Genomic DNA, 15,157 nt, shown 5'->3' on the forward strand with positions numbered 1-15,157 from the left:
TGGAGAAATATCACTAAAATCCATACCTACAATATTGCTAGAGATAATTGTTTTTAAGGACCTGTCAGCCAGAGGATGTTGGCAAATGTCAGCAATTGAATATGAATAAAGAAATCAACCGAACTGTGTTTGAAGAACAACTATGTGCACATGCACCAACGTGACCAACACCATGACTTGTAATCATACAATTGTAGCTGCAAGTCATTTGAACCGTGTCAAAATTCCAGTAGGATGGTTATTCTCATGCAGGAATATTACGTTTACCTACATTCCTGCTAAGATCTCTGGACGATCAAGTGCAGTAACACGACTAGCCTTAGCCTCGTTTCCTTTGCAGCAAGTTTTACAAAGAGTTAAGAGACCTATTTTTGAATCTACAGGGCTAACCCCAGATTGTGATTCAAATGTGCATTTATTGTCTGAACCAGAAGTTCTAGCTCTTGCTTATTCTTTGGTGGGAGTTTGGGGATTAGCTGCTGGAGGCTGATTAAGATGGCATGTTTAGTAGTGGAAGGATTGCATCATACTTCTCAAGCCTTAGAAGAATTGCTTTTAGATAGCAAAGTTATGAGAAAAGCAGTTTTGCAGAATAGAGCCGCTATTGATTACCTATTAAAACATCATTTAGGGTGTAATGCATTTAAAGGAATGTGCCATTTCAATTTGAGTGACCATTTCCAGTCTGTACAAAGCCACATGCAACGTTTTAAGGATTTGACAAAGCAAGTCACTTAATTTCATTCTGGGAACAGGTGGGATTGGCTATTTTCATGGATCCCAAATATTGGTGAAACCGTTCGTTATACTTTGGCTTGTATCTATCATTTTGATGAATTTGATTCCTTTTTGTTGTTTTCGATGTATTTCTAGTTTAGCTATGATGTTTCATAGGTTTCAGAAGCCAACTTTAGTGCCGCTGAGCTATGGAAGGCGAATGTCCAAGGGTGTAATGTAATGAATTTAAAAAATGGAATATCTGTGACTCAATTATGGAGTCTATCTGAAATGCATCCTGGGTGCAGCAGTGAACATTTGCTTCTAATTCTCAGTGAAAGCTTAATTTCTGAATATCGTCTGTGTTTTCCAAAACATTAGAAACACCACTTGTTGTTGCCCAGGTCAGTCAAGGTTTGTTTTGGATTCCGCAAGAGCCGAAAGGAGTTCTTTTGGCTCCCATGAGAAACAGAGTGCGTTTACTTGTCACGGCATTCCACGGAGTACATCGGCCGGGTCTCTGTGAAGTGCCATCAGCAGGTGACCTTTCTGGAAAAGTACTAGTCTGTAGTTGCCTAAGTTAGATTGGGGCGCATCAGACGAAGCTGGCAAAGATAGATGTATAGCTTCACCTGAGCTGAGAGACGGTAGACGTATCAAATCCGGTTCCAGTCCTGTCTCTGCGCAAAGCCTGGATTGAGAAGCTGTCCAGTGAAGTTCTTGGCAGGGATGAAGTAGTGCAAACCAATGGCAACGGTGATGTAACCTTTTTTCTAATTCTGCATTTTATTTTGTAATGTTTATTTGAGCTAATAAACAGCCATATAAGTGCCAGTTGTATAATCACTGAGAGGGAGCAAATTCTTGTGTTACAAGAGTACATTGCCTTCCTATTCAGTGTGTTGGGGAAAAAATAATGAGATATATAGACATCCGTGCACTGACATTTGGGAGAGCAAAACACCATATTAACAGAAGGATTGTGACCCAATTGAATTTCTTCAGGTAATCTAACAATTTGTACATACATAACTGCATCACAAATTAGCCTAAAACCACCCTTGTGGCAGACATTATATCAACTCTCCATTTCTAGATTCCTTCATGTAAGGGAATTAATTAGACAAGAATCAGGACTTTTCAAATAAATATCACTGCATGTTACAAACACAAATTACTAGAGGATTAACCCGATTGGGTAAGAAACTAATACCCAGGAAAATTATTCTTACTGAGTCTACCTATATAATCATTATGTGACAATTTAAAAACCCTGTTTTTCTGCTCTATTCCCCCATATTTTTTAATATATCTATTTTCAACATTTCATAATTTTTGTTAACGCATTTTCATTCTATATTTTAATTTTCAAAAATGTAGTTGGATACGTGTTGTCACTCATGTTTTTTAATAATCAACCACACACAAATGACCATGATTCCTTCCCTTCACTATCTTTATACAAATGAATATGCCAGCCTTGAGGAAGACCTGGTGATCAAAATGTGTTGGGTGTTCTTCTGAATTAGAAACATGTACGTAGAGCACTATTTTTTTTTAATCATTATTTTTCCTCACAAATTGACTAATGTCAGTAAATCACTCCGAGCTACATATTTCGTTAGTTACTGTTTACACACGATTGTGCTTCAGTAACATTTTGCTTTATCGCCTTTATACGTGGCATGGGGCATGGTCAAGTGTCGGCTAATGCATGCCTTACAAATACAGTAACACTAAAGCTAACCCAGGCATGGTTGTTTTGAGCATTATATTCCCCCCTTCCCCTGAATATTTGCTAAACTAGTTAGCTTGGCAAACTGGTAACGGACATCGTCCCCTTCTGAAAATATTTGGATGAAGAAAGTTTGGCATATTCTAGCATTGGAAAAGCGAACAACTCCGGTTAGGGGAACGGAAGGATCATTTATCTATTTTTACAATACATTAAAAAAAAAGTACAGGAGCCATTCTTGTCCGATGAGATTGCAATCAATAAACTTTGTTGACGTGCCACAAAAAAATGTGCCACAAAAATATATACCTTAAGAGGAACTAAGACCATTCCGTCAAAGCTGGGGAAAAGCAATGCAAGGCAAATAAAGTGTTTTTTTAAAGAAAAAGACAAAGTTGGGGGATGATGGGACATTTTTTTACTGTTATTTACTTGAATGCTTTCACTTACCTTAACTGGCAAGGTAAAATGCAAGGGAAAATAAGATTTCTTTTTATACCACCTCGCTTCCGTGTTCGATTTAGCTTAAGGTATGTTAGGGTAAGCATTTAGTTATCCATGGGTCTAGCTTTCTGAAGTACATTTACGTGATCAAGCTAAAAATGAATATTCAGAATGGTTGCAGACTATATTATAGCTAGTTACTATGAAACATTGTCAGTTTGAGCCAGATAACAAAGTACATTTTTTAACCCAAAGGATATCGAATTGTGGTTTTACTAACACTCATACTAACTTATTGAGACCAAACCCTGGTAATGCCAGAGTTGTGGTTATCCCAATTTATACTGGGAGGAATGACAGAGTTCACAACTAAACCCATGTCCGAACTGTTTAGCCCATACAGTTCTTTTCTTTCTCCGCATTCTGGGTCAACTAGGTCTGAATTTATAAGCAAAGAAGAAACACTATAAGTCTCAGAAATCCACAAAAGTCCCCAGGAGTGGATGATCTGTACTGACCTAACATGGGTCTAGTTCAGCGCTTCAATTACCTTGGACCCAAGTTTGATGTTACATGAAATTCCTTTTCATTTCTGGGCATGAAACAAAAAAAATATAAACAAGGTAAGTCTATTAATTTGGCTTTTTGCTTTGAACATTTCCTGGGATCCTACTCTTATCAACGGTCACCCGTTATCACAAACTAAATTACTTTGTGGTAATATACTTTGTGTACATTACTTCAAATTGCTTTAAATATTAGTAGGTATTTGTGGTTAAGTAGTAAAGGGTGCTGGGGAGTTGTTTGGGGTGGGGGTGTTAGGGAAGACGGACGCTCCGCAAAAAAAATAAGAAAAAAAGAAAATCGAAGTTAAATTGGAAGTAATGTACACAGTAAATTACAAGGAAGAAATGTTGTTTGTTGAAAGGACATAGAACCCTTATCAACGATATTCATGGACTATTGATCAATAACGAAAATCCCAAGATCGAAAAATTACATTGAAGGGCTGTCTTCCACTACATAAACATGCAAGGACAGAATGAAGGCAGTAACATTAAATACCTGTGACTTGTGTTAGTTTTGATGCTCCTTCATTGCACATTGCAGATGTTGCCGCTGATGGAGTGGATATGGTAAAAGAAGCATTTAGCTGAGAAGCCTGTGCTGGCAAGTTCTTCTTCAGCATTTGCGCAAAACTTGGCACTCTTGAACTCTGAGGCCAATCACCATTGCTAGCCATGATTTCCTGTTGAAAAAATAATATATATATATATATATTGTTGTCGGTATATTCAGCTACTTCAAGTCAATATCCCTCCCTCCTGCCCAACTTGATTGGAACTCTGATCTTGCAGGAGTTATTGCTGGGATAAATTAGTAGTAGTTACAGAATTTGCATCCTTCCCACCCCATGCCGGTACATGTGCATCACTTCACAAGGTAGGGATTTCATCCACCCCATACCAACATATATATATTTATTTATTAAAGATTTATTTGGATTTGTAAAGCACACTAGCAGCCCAAGGGCATCGAGGCGCTGTTGCATGAAATTTTCTTAGTTACAGGAGTTACTTAGCTCATGGTCACAGCGAGCGTGTAACCTAACAATGATAATTACATAGGTGGTTACAGTTTTCGTTTGTCATACAGTTACAATGACGGTTACATCACAAATAGAATGAGGAGTGCAGTCTACATGGGATATAGCACCCAGGGATACATATTTAAATAAACAGCATAGTTTTTATTGCTCTCCTCAAGGGTGAATGCGACTCAATGCTTCTAGTGTAAGGGGGTAGTGTGTTCCACTGGGTCGCTGCCATGACCGGGAAACTGGAGCCTCCTGCGCGCATTCTCTGGGTCCTAGGAATGGAGATCCTGTTGATATAAACAATTCTTGTGGGTCTGGCTGATAGAGGCTTGACTATTCCTTGAGAAAGGTAAAGCAGTGTGAAGTAATGGATGCATTTGTGCATCAAGGTGAGAGTTTTAAAGACTATCTGCTCTTTAATGGGGAGCCAGTGTACCTGCTTCCTAGTTTCAGAGATATGTTCCCTCTTTGAAATGCTGGTGGCAGCCTTAATGGCATTATTCTGGACAGTTTGGAGTTTGGTGATGTTTTTTGCGGACGTCCCCACAAAGAGGGCAATGCAATAATTTAACCGAGATCCAATTTTTGCTCTCGCAATAGTGAGGCAGTTCTGTTTCGACAGAAAGGGTCTAGCTGCATTGAGCAGTTTAGAGTGGTAGGCTGAGGTGGATGCAAACGCATTGACCTGCCTGTTCATAGAGAGGTTGAAGTCCAGGTAGACCCGCAAGGTCTTAACAGCCTTGCGATACAGGGATTGGAATGTTGTCAATCGTGAGGTTGAGTGTCTGCTATGCTGTGGACACTTGCCCAATTTTCTGCTTTTTGCTCATCCAGCATTTCCAGGAATTCTACTTTGCTGCCGGCTCACTGCATTCTTGTGTGCAGTTACTACTGGAAACCACACGAGTGCACGGACCCGCTGTCTTGGGAAGTCTGTTTACTGGCTCTATTGCTGGACACTCCCTCTCCAGCCAGCGCTCGCCCTCAAAACCACACCGAGGACTGGAGCGTGGCAGAGTGAGGTTGAGTGTCTGGTGTCAGGTGCCAGGTGGCCGATGGACGAAGCTATGCTCCTCAGGAGCTTGAAGCAGCTGTTTCCGAGTAACCAAAGAACTTCTCTTCTAACACAGCCTTCCTTGAACAGGACTTCAACTGATCCCCCAGAGGGGGCGGGGTGCCTGAGGCACGGGCAGTGAGTAGACTAATTGACTCCCTGCACACTGACAATGGTTCACTCGCCCGCTCCAGCCCGCTGCCGCTTGCGGCGTGTCTGGTTAGCTCGGGCAGTAATGGACCTTTAAGCATATCTTGTGCGTCTACGTCTCGTGACGCTCTTTGGGACACAGGGTTCTCTCACCGGTCTCTAATGCCTTTAACTGCTACAGTCAACACCACTAACTTGCATGAGCCAGTGCACAACACGATCACGGGAGTCACTTCCACTAACGGCCTACTGGCGCTTGACTTATTCACAAACCCGACTGTCGGGTTGAAAAGTGTTTCATTAGGTCCAATAGCCAACTTGGAAGAGGACTTTACAGCAGAGGCACCAGGGAAACAAGACACTGGCCTCCTCATGGTGGGTGAGCCTAGTGCTGTTCCAATGTCTGTGCCTTTTGGACATTTTACAATTGAGGCCCAGGTTCACTTGTTACCAGTTGCATGTATCGAGTGCCCGCCGACTTTGCAACCAATGGAGACCCTTGAACATTCTGGGGCTCTTCCTGCACTGGTGCTGCCTTTTGCAATGCCTGAGGCCAATTCTTCTATCCATCCGCCTCTGAGGTTGGGCTCCCCTCGTGGAGATTTTTTGGCCCCTAGAGCTACTTCGGATTTGCTGGAAGGAATTGAGCCGGAGGTCACGTCTTATCCACCTAATGACATTATAACCCACTTGCCTAAGATCCCACAAATAAATCCTCGCAAAGGATTTAGACATTTACTGGTGGGAGGAGCAAACCCCTCGCTAAGATCTACTAAAATGGACACACAAACCTTGTATCTACCACAGATGCACAAGCTGGGTATTACGACGAATCCGACTGTGTTCTCAATGTTTGCCAAAAAAGTGGTTGCTCCTGCACCAGGCCTCTCTGTGGGGGTTGTTTCTGACGCAGATTTCTTGGAAGGTGTTGAATCATGGGGCTGGCCCTTTAAAAGATCTGCAGCCTATAGAGGGAGGCAATGCTGTTGCGCCAACTGCAATTGTCCCCTTTAATTTCAAGGCTGCATGCTTGGGCAGTAAGCCCAAACAAGTACCACCCCTCCGAGAGGTAACCGCAAGTGTCCGGATTTTGCTGGAAAAGACTCTTTGATCTTGGAACACTGGAGGGAGAGCGCTCTCCAGAAATAAGGGTGCTGGGGCCGGGGGGGCTTGGGGTGTGGGAGGGGTTAGCAAGCCTACAATATCGGACCAGTGGCAGTTGGGGGAGGAGGAGATCCCATCGGGAAACCCGGTGGTGCTAGGCTCGTTCCACCTCCTGCCTCCACTGTGCAAATCAGTCCTCGTGCCCGCAACCTCCGGAGCCTTCCCAAGCCAGTTTGCCCAACCGGAAAGACAAACTGGACCTCTTTTCCATCATGTTGACCTTCACCATTGCTCTTGCTCCATTCACTAAGCTATACAAACAAGTGAAAGATACTCTAAAGGACCACACCACTCTTTTGTCTATGACCCATTCCAAGCTAATTTTCTTGGAAGGCTTCATCACGGGTAAGGAGCCTCGAGGACCAAACTTGAGCAGTATAGGGGCATCCACCAATGCGGCTTCTCAAATTACTCCTGCGGTTGCCCTTACTTCTACCAGGTCCACTCAGACAAGAAATGTGTTGCTTCATGTTGACTTGACAAAAGACAAGACTCGCAAGTATTCGACTTAATTCGCCGGTTTTCGTACCAGCCCCCCAAAACCCACTGACTGGTCCATGCACCTCAACTGATGTGGCGCTACAAAGTATAACAACTGAGGTGGAAGGGGCCGGAGAGAACCAGGCTTTTCCTATTTTTTCCCACCAGAAACAGGGTGGGAAAAAACGAAACTCTATTGGCCCAGAAAAAGGGTCTACTTCAAACCATTAATGAGGGGAGGAGAGCTCCAAAACCTACCCCAAGAATGGCCGTTCTAATTTTGCAAGGAGCTATGAGGGTGGGGGCAATGGACAAGAGGTCGCCCCCCCCGGGGACCTTCTCCTAGCTACCCTCCTAGCACGGCCCTGCTGAGCCCAACATCACAGGCACTACTGGACCTATCAAACTACTCTATTGAGGAAATATCAGACTATAGAGCTGACGATGGGAACGAGTTTCAACCTACCAACAAGGATTCCAGCGAGGTACCAGCAGCAGCCTGCAGGGAGTTGCCGGCCTCTCCTTCGTTTGAGCCTATGGACGAGAAGTGGAGGCGCCTAAGATCTCAGGCTCCTGTGGCAGTAAAAGATCAGGAAACTACAAATTATTAAATTCACCCAGTCAAAAATCTTCGATCAGCATGATGGACATCAAAACAGGGAAGACCGTGAGAAACGTGACGATTCTAGAGGCTACCGTCAGGACAAAATATGACCAAGATCAAAGCAGGTTAACCCCTCGAACCGCTCATGGACGCTGGAGAGGGTTTTGGACCATAATCACAGCCTGATACTAAATCAGAGTGTTGTCTTGGAATTATTTAATTTGATTCCAAACCTTCGCCAGCTACGCTCATCTGATCTTCAACTTATTGAATTTCATGATGATAACTGTTTGGACTCAGTGTTCCTCCACATCTTGTCTCCAGTAGTCAAAAACATGCTGCAAGAGGCAACGGAAAGTTTGTTATTGTTGGGGTTTCATCTGTCCCGCCCGACTGAAGCTGACCAGATCGTGTTTGAGCCCTTACAAAGAGTATACATCTTTAAGGTTGCTGTCTCTCACGATTCAACTCATTCCAGGAAGAACAGCAGCCCTCTGACTCTAAACTCCTCCTTCCACTTCAGGACCCTTTGAATGTGCGAAGGGTCCCTTCAGGTCCGGATCTAAAAATAAACAGGACCTTCCAGGTAAACTCTTTGACCCGTCAAGTGGGAAACGTCCCCCTTAAAGAATCAGCAAAAAGGCCCAATCTCCTTACTTCAGACTGGTCTTGGTTGGCAAATACTCTAGCCCTTCAATCTTCATTTTAGCAAGCCAGCTATCCAATCATCAACCAACGTCAGGAACCTCATGCAGTATTCTGTTCAACCCATCCTGTTGAAATTGGCTTCCAGAAATACCAGGGGGTTCGCCCACTTATCGATACCAAGCAAAATTAATTTGGGCGACTATGATCTAATCAACCTTCAGGAGACGTGGCTGAGGAAGTTGCCTACCTTGGATGGGTTTGAGTTGACCATCGTCCCAGAAGTGAAGGGAGATCTTGGACGAGCCTCAGCGGATCTTCTAACAACAGTGAAATTGGGTAGTGGTTTGAAACTCCTGAAATCAGCCTCTTCAAACTTTGTAACACAAAATGCAGTGATTGAATGGGGATCTGACCCTTTCATGGTCGGTGGGGGTACATCTAGTAAAATTTCAATCATAAATGTATACTGGAACCCCGCATCGATTTCTAATGAATCATTTATGGCCCAGATTTCCAGCTATCTGGACGATGTCTACATAAATCAAGAGTCGATTTATATCAACATCTGTGGAGACCTCAATACCCCCGACATTGTGCAATCAAATCAGACACAAATATAGAACTATGATTATCCTAGACATTTGAGACGGGATATGTAGAACGCATTTATGGACTCCAGAGGAATGCACCTCCTTAATGGAAACACCACGGTAGATGTCCCTGCCCAGTTGACTTGGCAAAATATGGGTTCCTTTTCCACATTGGGTTACATCTATGTGTCTGCCAACTTTCTCCCCGTAGTCCAGACCTTTCAGGTGATCAAAACATCCCAGAGTGACCACAATTTCTTCCTATTAGAATGGCGATCATCTGGCTCCATTGTTCGGGACTATATGCCTACTATGGTTGTCTCATGTAATAAGGGATTACGTTTTAGGATGACTGCGAATAAAATCAGAGCCCTAACCCAGAACTTTGAGAAATCCGTTTCTATGGTTGAATATTTACCACTAGTGGAGGAGTTTAACTACAACCGCAAAACTACCGGCCGTCCGGTTAAGCCCTGTAACCATGCTTTTGATTCAGCTTTGGTGGCAAAGAGAAGACTGGTGCGATAATTGAGGCGAATTGCAAAGAAATCGAATTTAGCCAAGGATTCTTGCAAAGCTATGCTTGCTCATTTTAGTTATAAAAACTGGCTCCGCTCATCCAAATACCAACGATACCAGAATGACGCGGAGTTCATGCTGAAAACCTTAGCTGGCAAGGATCCGCAAGCTTTCTGGTCCTTAATTAAAATGGATGTGTCTTCTCCAAAGGCTGATCAATCTAACTCCATAAGTGAGAAGACTTGGATCGCCCATTTCGCCAGGCTCTATACTTCTACTTTGGCTCTAGGGGATGTTGAGGTTCACTTTAAGAACTCGGGGCCATGACTACGAACACTAATATTAATGAAATCATCGAACGAATCAAGAAGCTGAAGATCTCTCGTGCCCCAGGCCCTGACGGGCTCACGAATGTTATGCTTAGGGAACAACCAGAAGACTGGGATATTTTTATAGCCACTTTGTTTGGGCAAATTGCCAAAAGTCATCAAGTGCCAAGCTCATGGAGGAGAGCGATAGTGGTGCCAATTCACAAAAAAAGGTGATCGGAATGACCCAAAGAACTATCGCCCTATCGCTCTCCCCCAAACTTCTTGGCATGATGCTTCTGGACCACTTCTACAGTTGGTGCCAATCCACTGATAGCTATGACACTTTTCAATCTGGGTTCGTGAAGGGTTTGGGTACAGCTGTTAACATCTTATTGCTGCAAATCCTGAAGGAAACCTCATGAAGATGGAAAACTAAAATCTATATGGTATTTGCGGATTTGGTACTAGCTTTTGACCAGGTAGACAGAGGTCTGCTCTGGTCAAAAATGAAGAAGAACTGCGCTACGGCCATCGTGGATCCCATCAAGGCCATGCACTGAGACACCTTTCTGCAAGTCAGATTAAGTCAAGCTGGGCTTTTGTCCAAACAAACCAAGACCACGAGAGGCGTGAAACAGGGGTGTCCAATGGCTCAGGCGCTTTTCAACATTTACTTGGAAGACATGCCTGACGCCTTTCAGTTCATAAGATCTTTTCCGCCTAAGGTGGGCGGCGTTCATCTATCCAGTTTGTTATATGCCGATGACGTTGTGCTCATCGATCAAACCCCGGTGGGCCTACAGAGGCAACTCAACGCCCTCCAAAACTACATTGTTCAAAATGGAGTCGGGATCAACAAAGGAAAGACAAAAACTATGAGCTCTGGCTTAGCTGTTAAGTCCAAGAACCGCCCAACATGGCACATTGGTGGTGAGAAGATCAAACATGTTGAATCCTTCAAATACTTGGGTGTTTGGTTAAGCAACTTAAGATCTGAAGCTCCCATGTTATCCCACCTCTTTGAAAAAATGAAATCATTAACCAGCCAGGCCTGCGCAATCAATACAAAATGTTGGCGTTTTTCGATTTTACAGGGCGAAAGTCATTTCAGCAGTAATTTACAGAGCTGACGCTATGTTCAACATCTCAAGTGACTTTCTGGACGTGCCTCGAGAGTGTTTTTTGGAAACGGATGCTGGGTGTCCCACAATCTACCCCGATCGCCATTCTTCATCGGGAATTGGGTCTCATCGCTGTCTCTTTTTGGTAAATGTTTTGCCTCTTCGAGACCTCTAATACTGGATCTAATCTATAATGAAACAAAACAGGCTGACAATCCATTTCTGAGGGGTTGGTCAGCGGACATGGCAACTTGTCTGAATGACATCGGGAGCTGTCACGAACTGGCGACAAATCCTACGCGAGTGAAAGTCAAGCTAAAAACTCACGATTGGATTCAAACCTTGGATACTGCCAGTGGTCATCGTCTGGTATCGCACTTGCCTCCAGAAGGTTGGAAATTGAACTTTGTCCGGCCATATCTAAAACAATTCCCAGACAATCAAGTAAGGGACCAATTCCTGCGAGTTCACCTGAATCTATTCCCTACAATTTAGATCCAGGTAATTAGGGTTCTGGCCAAAGATAACCATTGCCGATTTTGTAACAATACCAACAAGACTGAAACCCTAGTTCACATTGTGACGGGATGCCCTGAGTTAAGAGACTTACATACTAAACACTCGAGACATCGATGCAAGGAACTCGAATTAAAAATGTAATCGCATTAGTTCAATTCCTTGATTAAATTTCTCTTGAGACAGGCCCAATTGTTTTCTTCTGATCCCGAGTTAAGAAAATGTTTTAATTGCTCTAAATGCTGTTTTATATATCAACTCAAAGCAAATTGCTAAAAAATGTTTTTACAATTTAAATGCAATAAATAAATAAATAAAAAGGGGCTGTAATGTTTATCCAGTTTCCTGAGGGTGGCTGGTGATCTAATTAGCAGAAGTTTGGTTTTTTCACCGTTAAGGCATAGCCAGTTTTCTGCCATCCATGTTTGGATGGTGGAATATATGGATTTAAGGGTTGCCATGCCTCATAGTCACCGGTGAGTGGGAGAAGGACCTGCGTGTCATCAGCATAATTTGTGGATATGATGCCCAACATGTCCAGAATGTGGAACAGTGGCTTTGTAAACAGGTTATAAAGGGTAGGTTACAAGCAAGAGCCCTGTGGGACTCCGCATTTTATGTCGCTTGAGTGGGCACAGGCTGAGTCAGAGAAGACTTTCATTACCGTTTCCTGTAGAAACAGGGTGATCCAAGCAATGGCCTTAGGGGAGAAGTTAGCAGCGGAAGAGAGATGGTGGCAAAGAGTATTGTGATCCTCCAAGTCAAAAGCTGCGGACAAATCTAGCAGCAGAAGGAGAGCGGGTTTGCCCGCATCTTTGAAGTTGTCCATTTGATTTTTTGGGTCTAAAAGTGCAGTTTCGATGCCATGTCCCGGATGGAATCCCGACTGCTGGAGGCCAAGCAGGCTATTCGCCTTGAGGAATTTTTGGACTTGCAGATAAGCTGCCTTGTCCAGAATTTTTAATAGGAATGGGACCGTATTAATGGGTCTATAATTCACAGTGGGGTCAAGTGCTGGTTTCTTAAGGAGTGGTCATACCCATTCTTCATCGAAACCAGTAGGGACATGGCCTGACTGGATGGAGGCATTAATGAAGGCTGTAAGGAATGGCGCCAAGTTGAAGGCACAGTCTTTAATAAGTTGAGCTCGGCAGGCGTCCCCTATGCAAAAGGATGGTTGATTGATTTGAGGTGGGCGATGACATGTTCGCTCATCTCCTTGAAAGCAAAAGGAGGGGAGTCATCCACAGTACTACTTTGTAGTTTATAAATTTGTGGATGAGGGCCTGCTGATTGCAGAGGATTTTATTTTGCAGAGTGTTAAGTTTGTCAAGCATTGCAGATAGGATATTATTACACCAGTCTTCATCTTTGGGGGTTTTTGGGGGAGTGTTTCCATCTCCCCGAAGATAGCAAAAATGTCTTTGGTCGCCGATTTGGCATTTGTTTTCCTTGTGTTAAACGAAGTGGCTTTAGCTTTGATTATGGCAACTTTATATTCTTTAGAGATAATCTTAAAAGCAAGCTTGGAGGAGTCATTACGGTTGGCTTTCAAGTGGGAGAGCGCTGTCCTTTTCCTAGCATGTAGCTCGAGAAGTTCTTGGGAGAACCGAGCATTAGAGTGCTTGGTACGCCTAGCTTTCCTGAGTGGGGCGATGGCGTCAACTGCTCAAGTGATGACGGATTTGAAAGCATTGGCAAGAGTTTCTGGGTCACTAGAGAAAGGTGGCTGAAGGGCAGGCACTAGATCTTTTCCTTAGTGAGCCGACGAGAACTTCCGGTAAGTGCCGGGGGAAGAAGAGTCTGTTGCTTGAAGGAACCCTTCGGGGTCTTCGGGGTCTTAAGTTCAAATTGAATGGAGTGATGATCAGACCAGGGAATAGGAGAGATGTCTGTGATCCTAAGTGAGCAGTTATAATGTGAAACCCAGTCAAAGGTACGGCCTTTAATGTGGGTAGGCTCCTTGATCACTTGAATGAATCCTAAGGTGGATAGGGCTTTGTTGAGGGGGGCTGCTTTAGAGTCGTTCGGATCATTAAGGCCTAGGTTGAGATCTCCCAGAATAATGGATTGGGTGGTTTTCTTCAGGTCATTAGAAAGGGAGTGAATCAGGGCATCTTGGAAGTCCGGGACTGGCCCTGGTGATCGCTATACAATATGTAGGGCAATGGTACAGTTAGGGGAAAGGTTAACTTTAAGAGGAAGATAATCACTATTATGGCCAAGTTCCCCTTCAACCCTTCTGATAGGGATGGTCTCTTTAGCAAGAAGAGCTACCCCCCGCCTTTCTGAAGAGAATGATCTTGCCTGAATATAGTAGCCTGATGGGATGGCGAGTGCCAAGGCTGGGCCGGGCGTTTCAGTGAGTTAGGTTTCACTAATTATCAGAAGGTCAATGTTGCTACTGGTGATAAGATCATAAGCGTCCAGTGCATGGGCTGGGAGAGAGTGGGCATTGATAAGGGCAGGGCGAAACTAATAGGAGCATTTGGTAAAGCCCTATGGTTGAGACTTGGTCCAGAACTGTCAGAATTAGGCACAGGCAGAACCGAATTCACAGTATTTAGCATAGGCAGATCAGCGTGCATGGTATTTGGCACAGGCAGATAAGCATTCACAGTATTTGGCATAGGCAGATCAGCGTGCATGGTATTTGGCACAGGCAGATAAGCATTCATGGTATTTGGCAGAGGCAGATCAGCATTCATGGTATTTGGCACAGGCAGATCAGAATTCAAAGTATTTGGGGCATGCCGATCAACATTTGGAGAAATTAGGCTAATCAACTCGTGAGTAACAGCAACTCCACTATATGGCATAATGGGGGCATCACCAGATGGCATATCATGAGGCAATTTGGGTACGTCAGCAAACGGCAAAGTGGATGTATCAAAATTTGGTAGTATAGGGCTAGACAAAGCATGATAAACCTCAATTCTATTATGTGCGACATTGGATGCATCAACAGGTGGAAGCAAGAAGGAAATTTGCTCACAAGGAACAGCATTCTTATTGTGGAGCACCAAGGGGCAGCAGCCAGAGGCAATATTTGGACATGAGGGTTTATGATAACAACATTGGGTACTGAGTGTGCTGTCTGAGTGGCAGCTGGCAGGCATATTGTGGTAAGCAGGTTGGCTATAGCCCCATTTTTGGTAGTGACAGGGGGGCGCTGCAGCATGTGTCCGTAATGTTCCCAGATTAGAGCTGGCAGGGGAGGAGTTCATGAAAGATGGATCCTTTCGTCTCAAGCGAGTGTGGATCTGCAATGTGGCAATCATGCGCTGCATATTTTCAATGAGGGGGCAGGGTAAGTGCGGCGTCGGAGAGGAAGTGGATTGAGCCCGTCTGAGCAACTCCTTTTGCTGGGGCATCTGTGAGTGGGCTAGATTCAGTCTGGAGTGATGCCGGTTGGATGAGGTGGAGCTGTGGGTAGAAACTGGCGGGAGGCAGTGGGCGATGGGTGTGCTCCTTGAGCACAGGTGAGCATTCCTAAGTTGGATAGAG

At 44.1% G+C, this 15,157-nt stretch overlaps 1 protein-coding gene across 1 annotated transcript in view; it reads right to left on the reverse strand.

Annotated features, from left to right (window-relative positions):
• ADAD1 (adenosine deaminase domain containing 1) overlaps nucleotides 1-15,157 on the reverse strand; it is a 1,643,060-nt gene that overhangs the window by 1,560,336 nt on the left and 67,567 nt on the right. Inside the window, exon 2 of the mRNA XM_069631143.1 lies at nucleotides 3,962-4,145. Coding sequence (XP_069487244.1) covers nucleotides 3,962-4,139 — 178 coding nt within the window. The 5' untranslated portion in view covers nucleotides 4,140-4,145. The remainder of the gene's footprint in view (nucleotides 1-3,961; nucleotides 4,146-15,157) is intronic.

Source organism: Ambystoma mexicanum, chromosome 6q (genome assembly GCF_040938575.1).
Source record: "Ambystoma mexicanum isolate Mex_15411 chromosome 6q, UKY_AmexF1_1, whole genome shotgun sequence".
NCBI lineage: Eukaryota > Metazoa > Chordata > Amphibia > Caudata > Ambystomatidae > Ambystoma > Ambystoma mexicanum.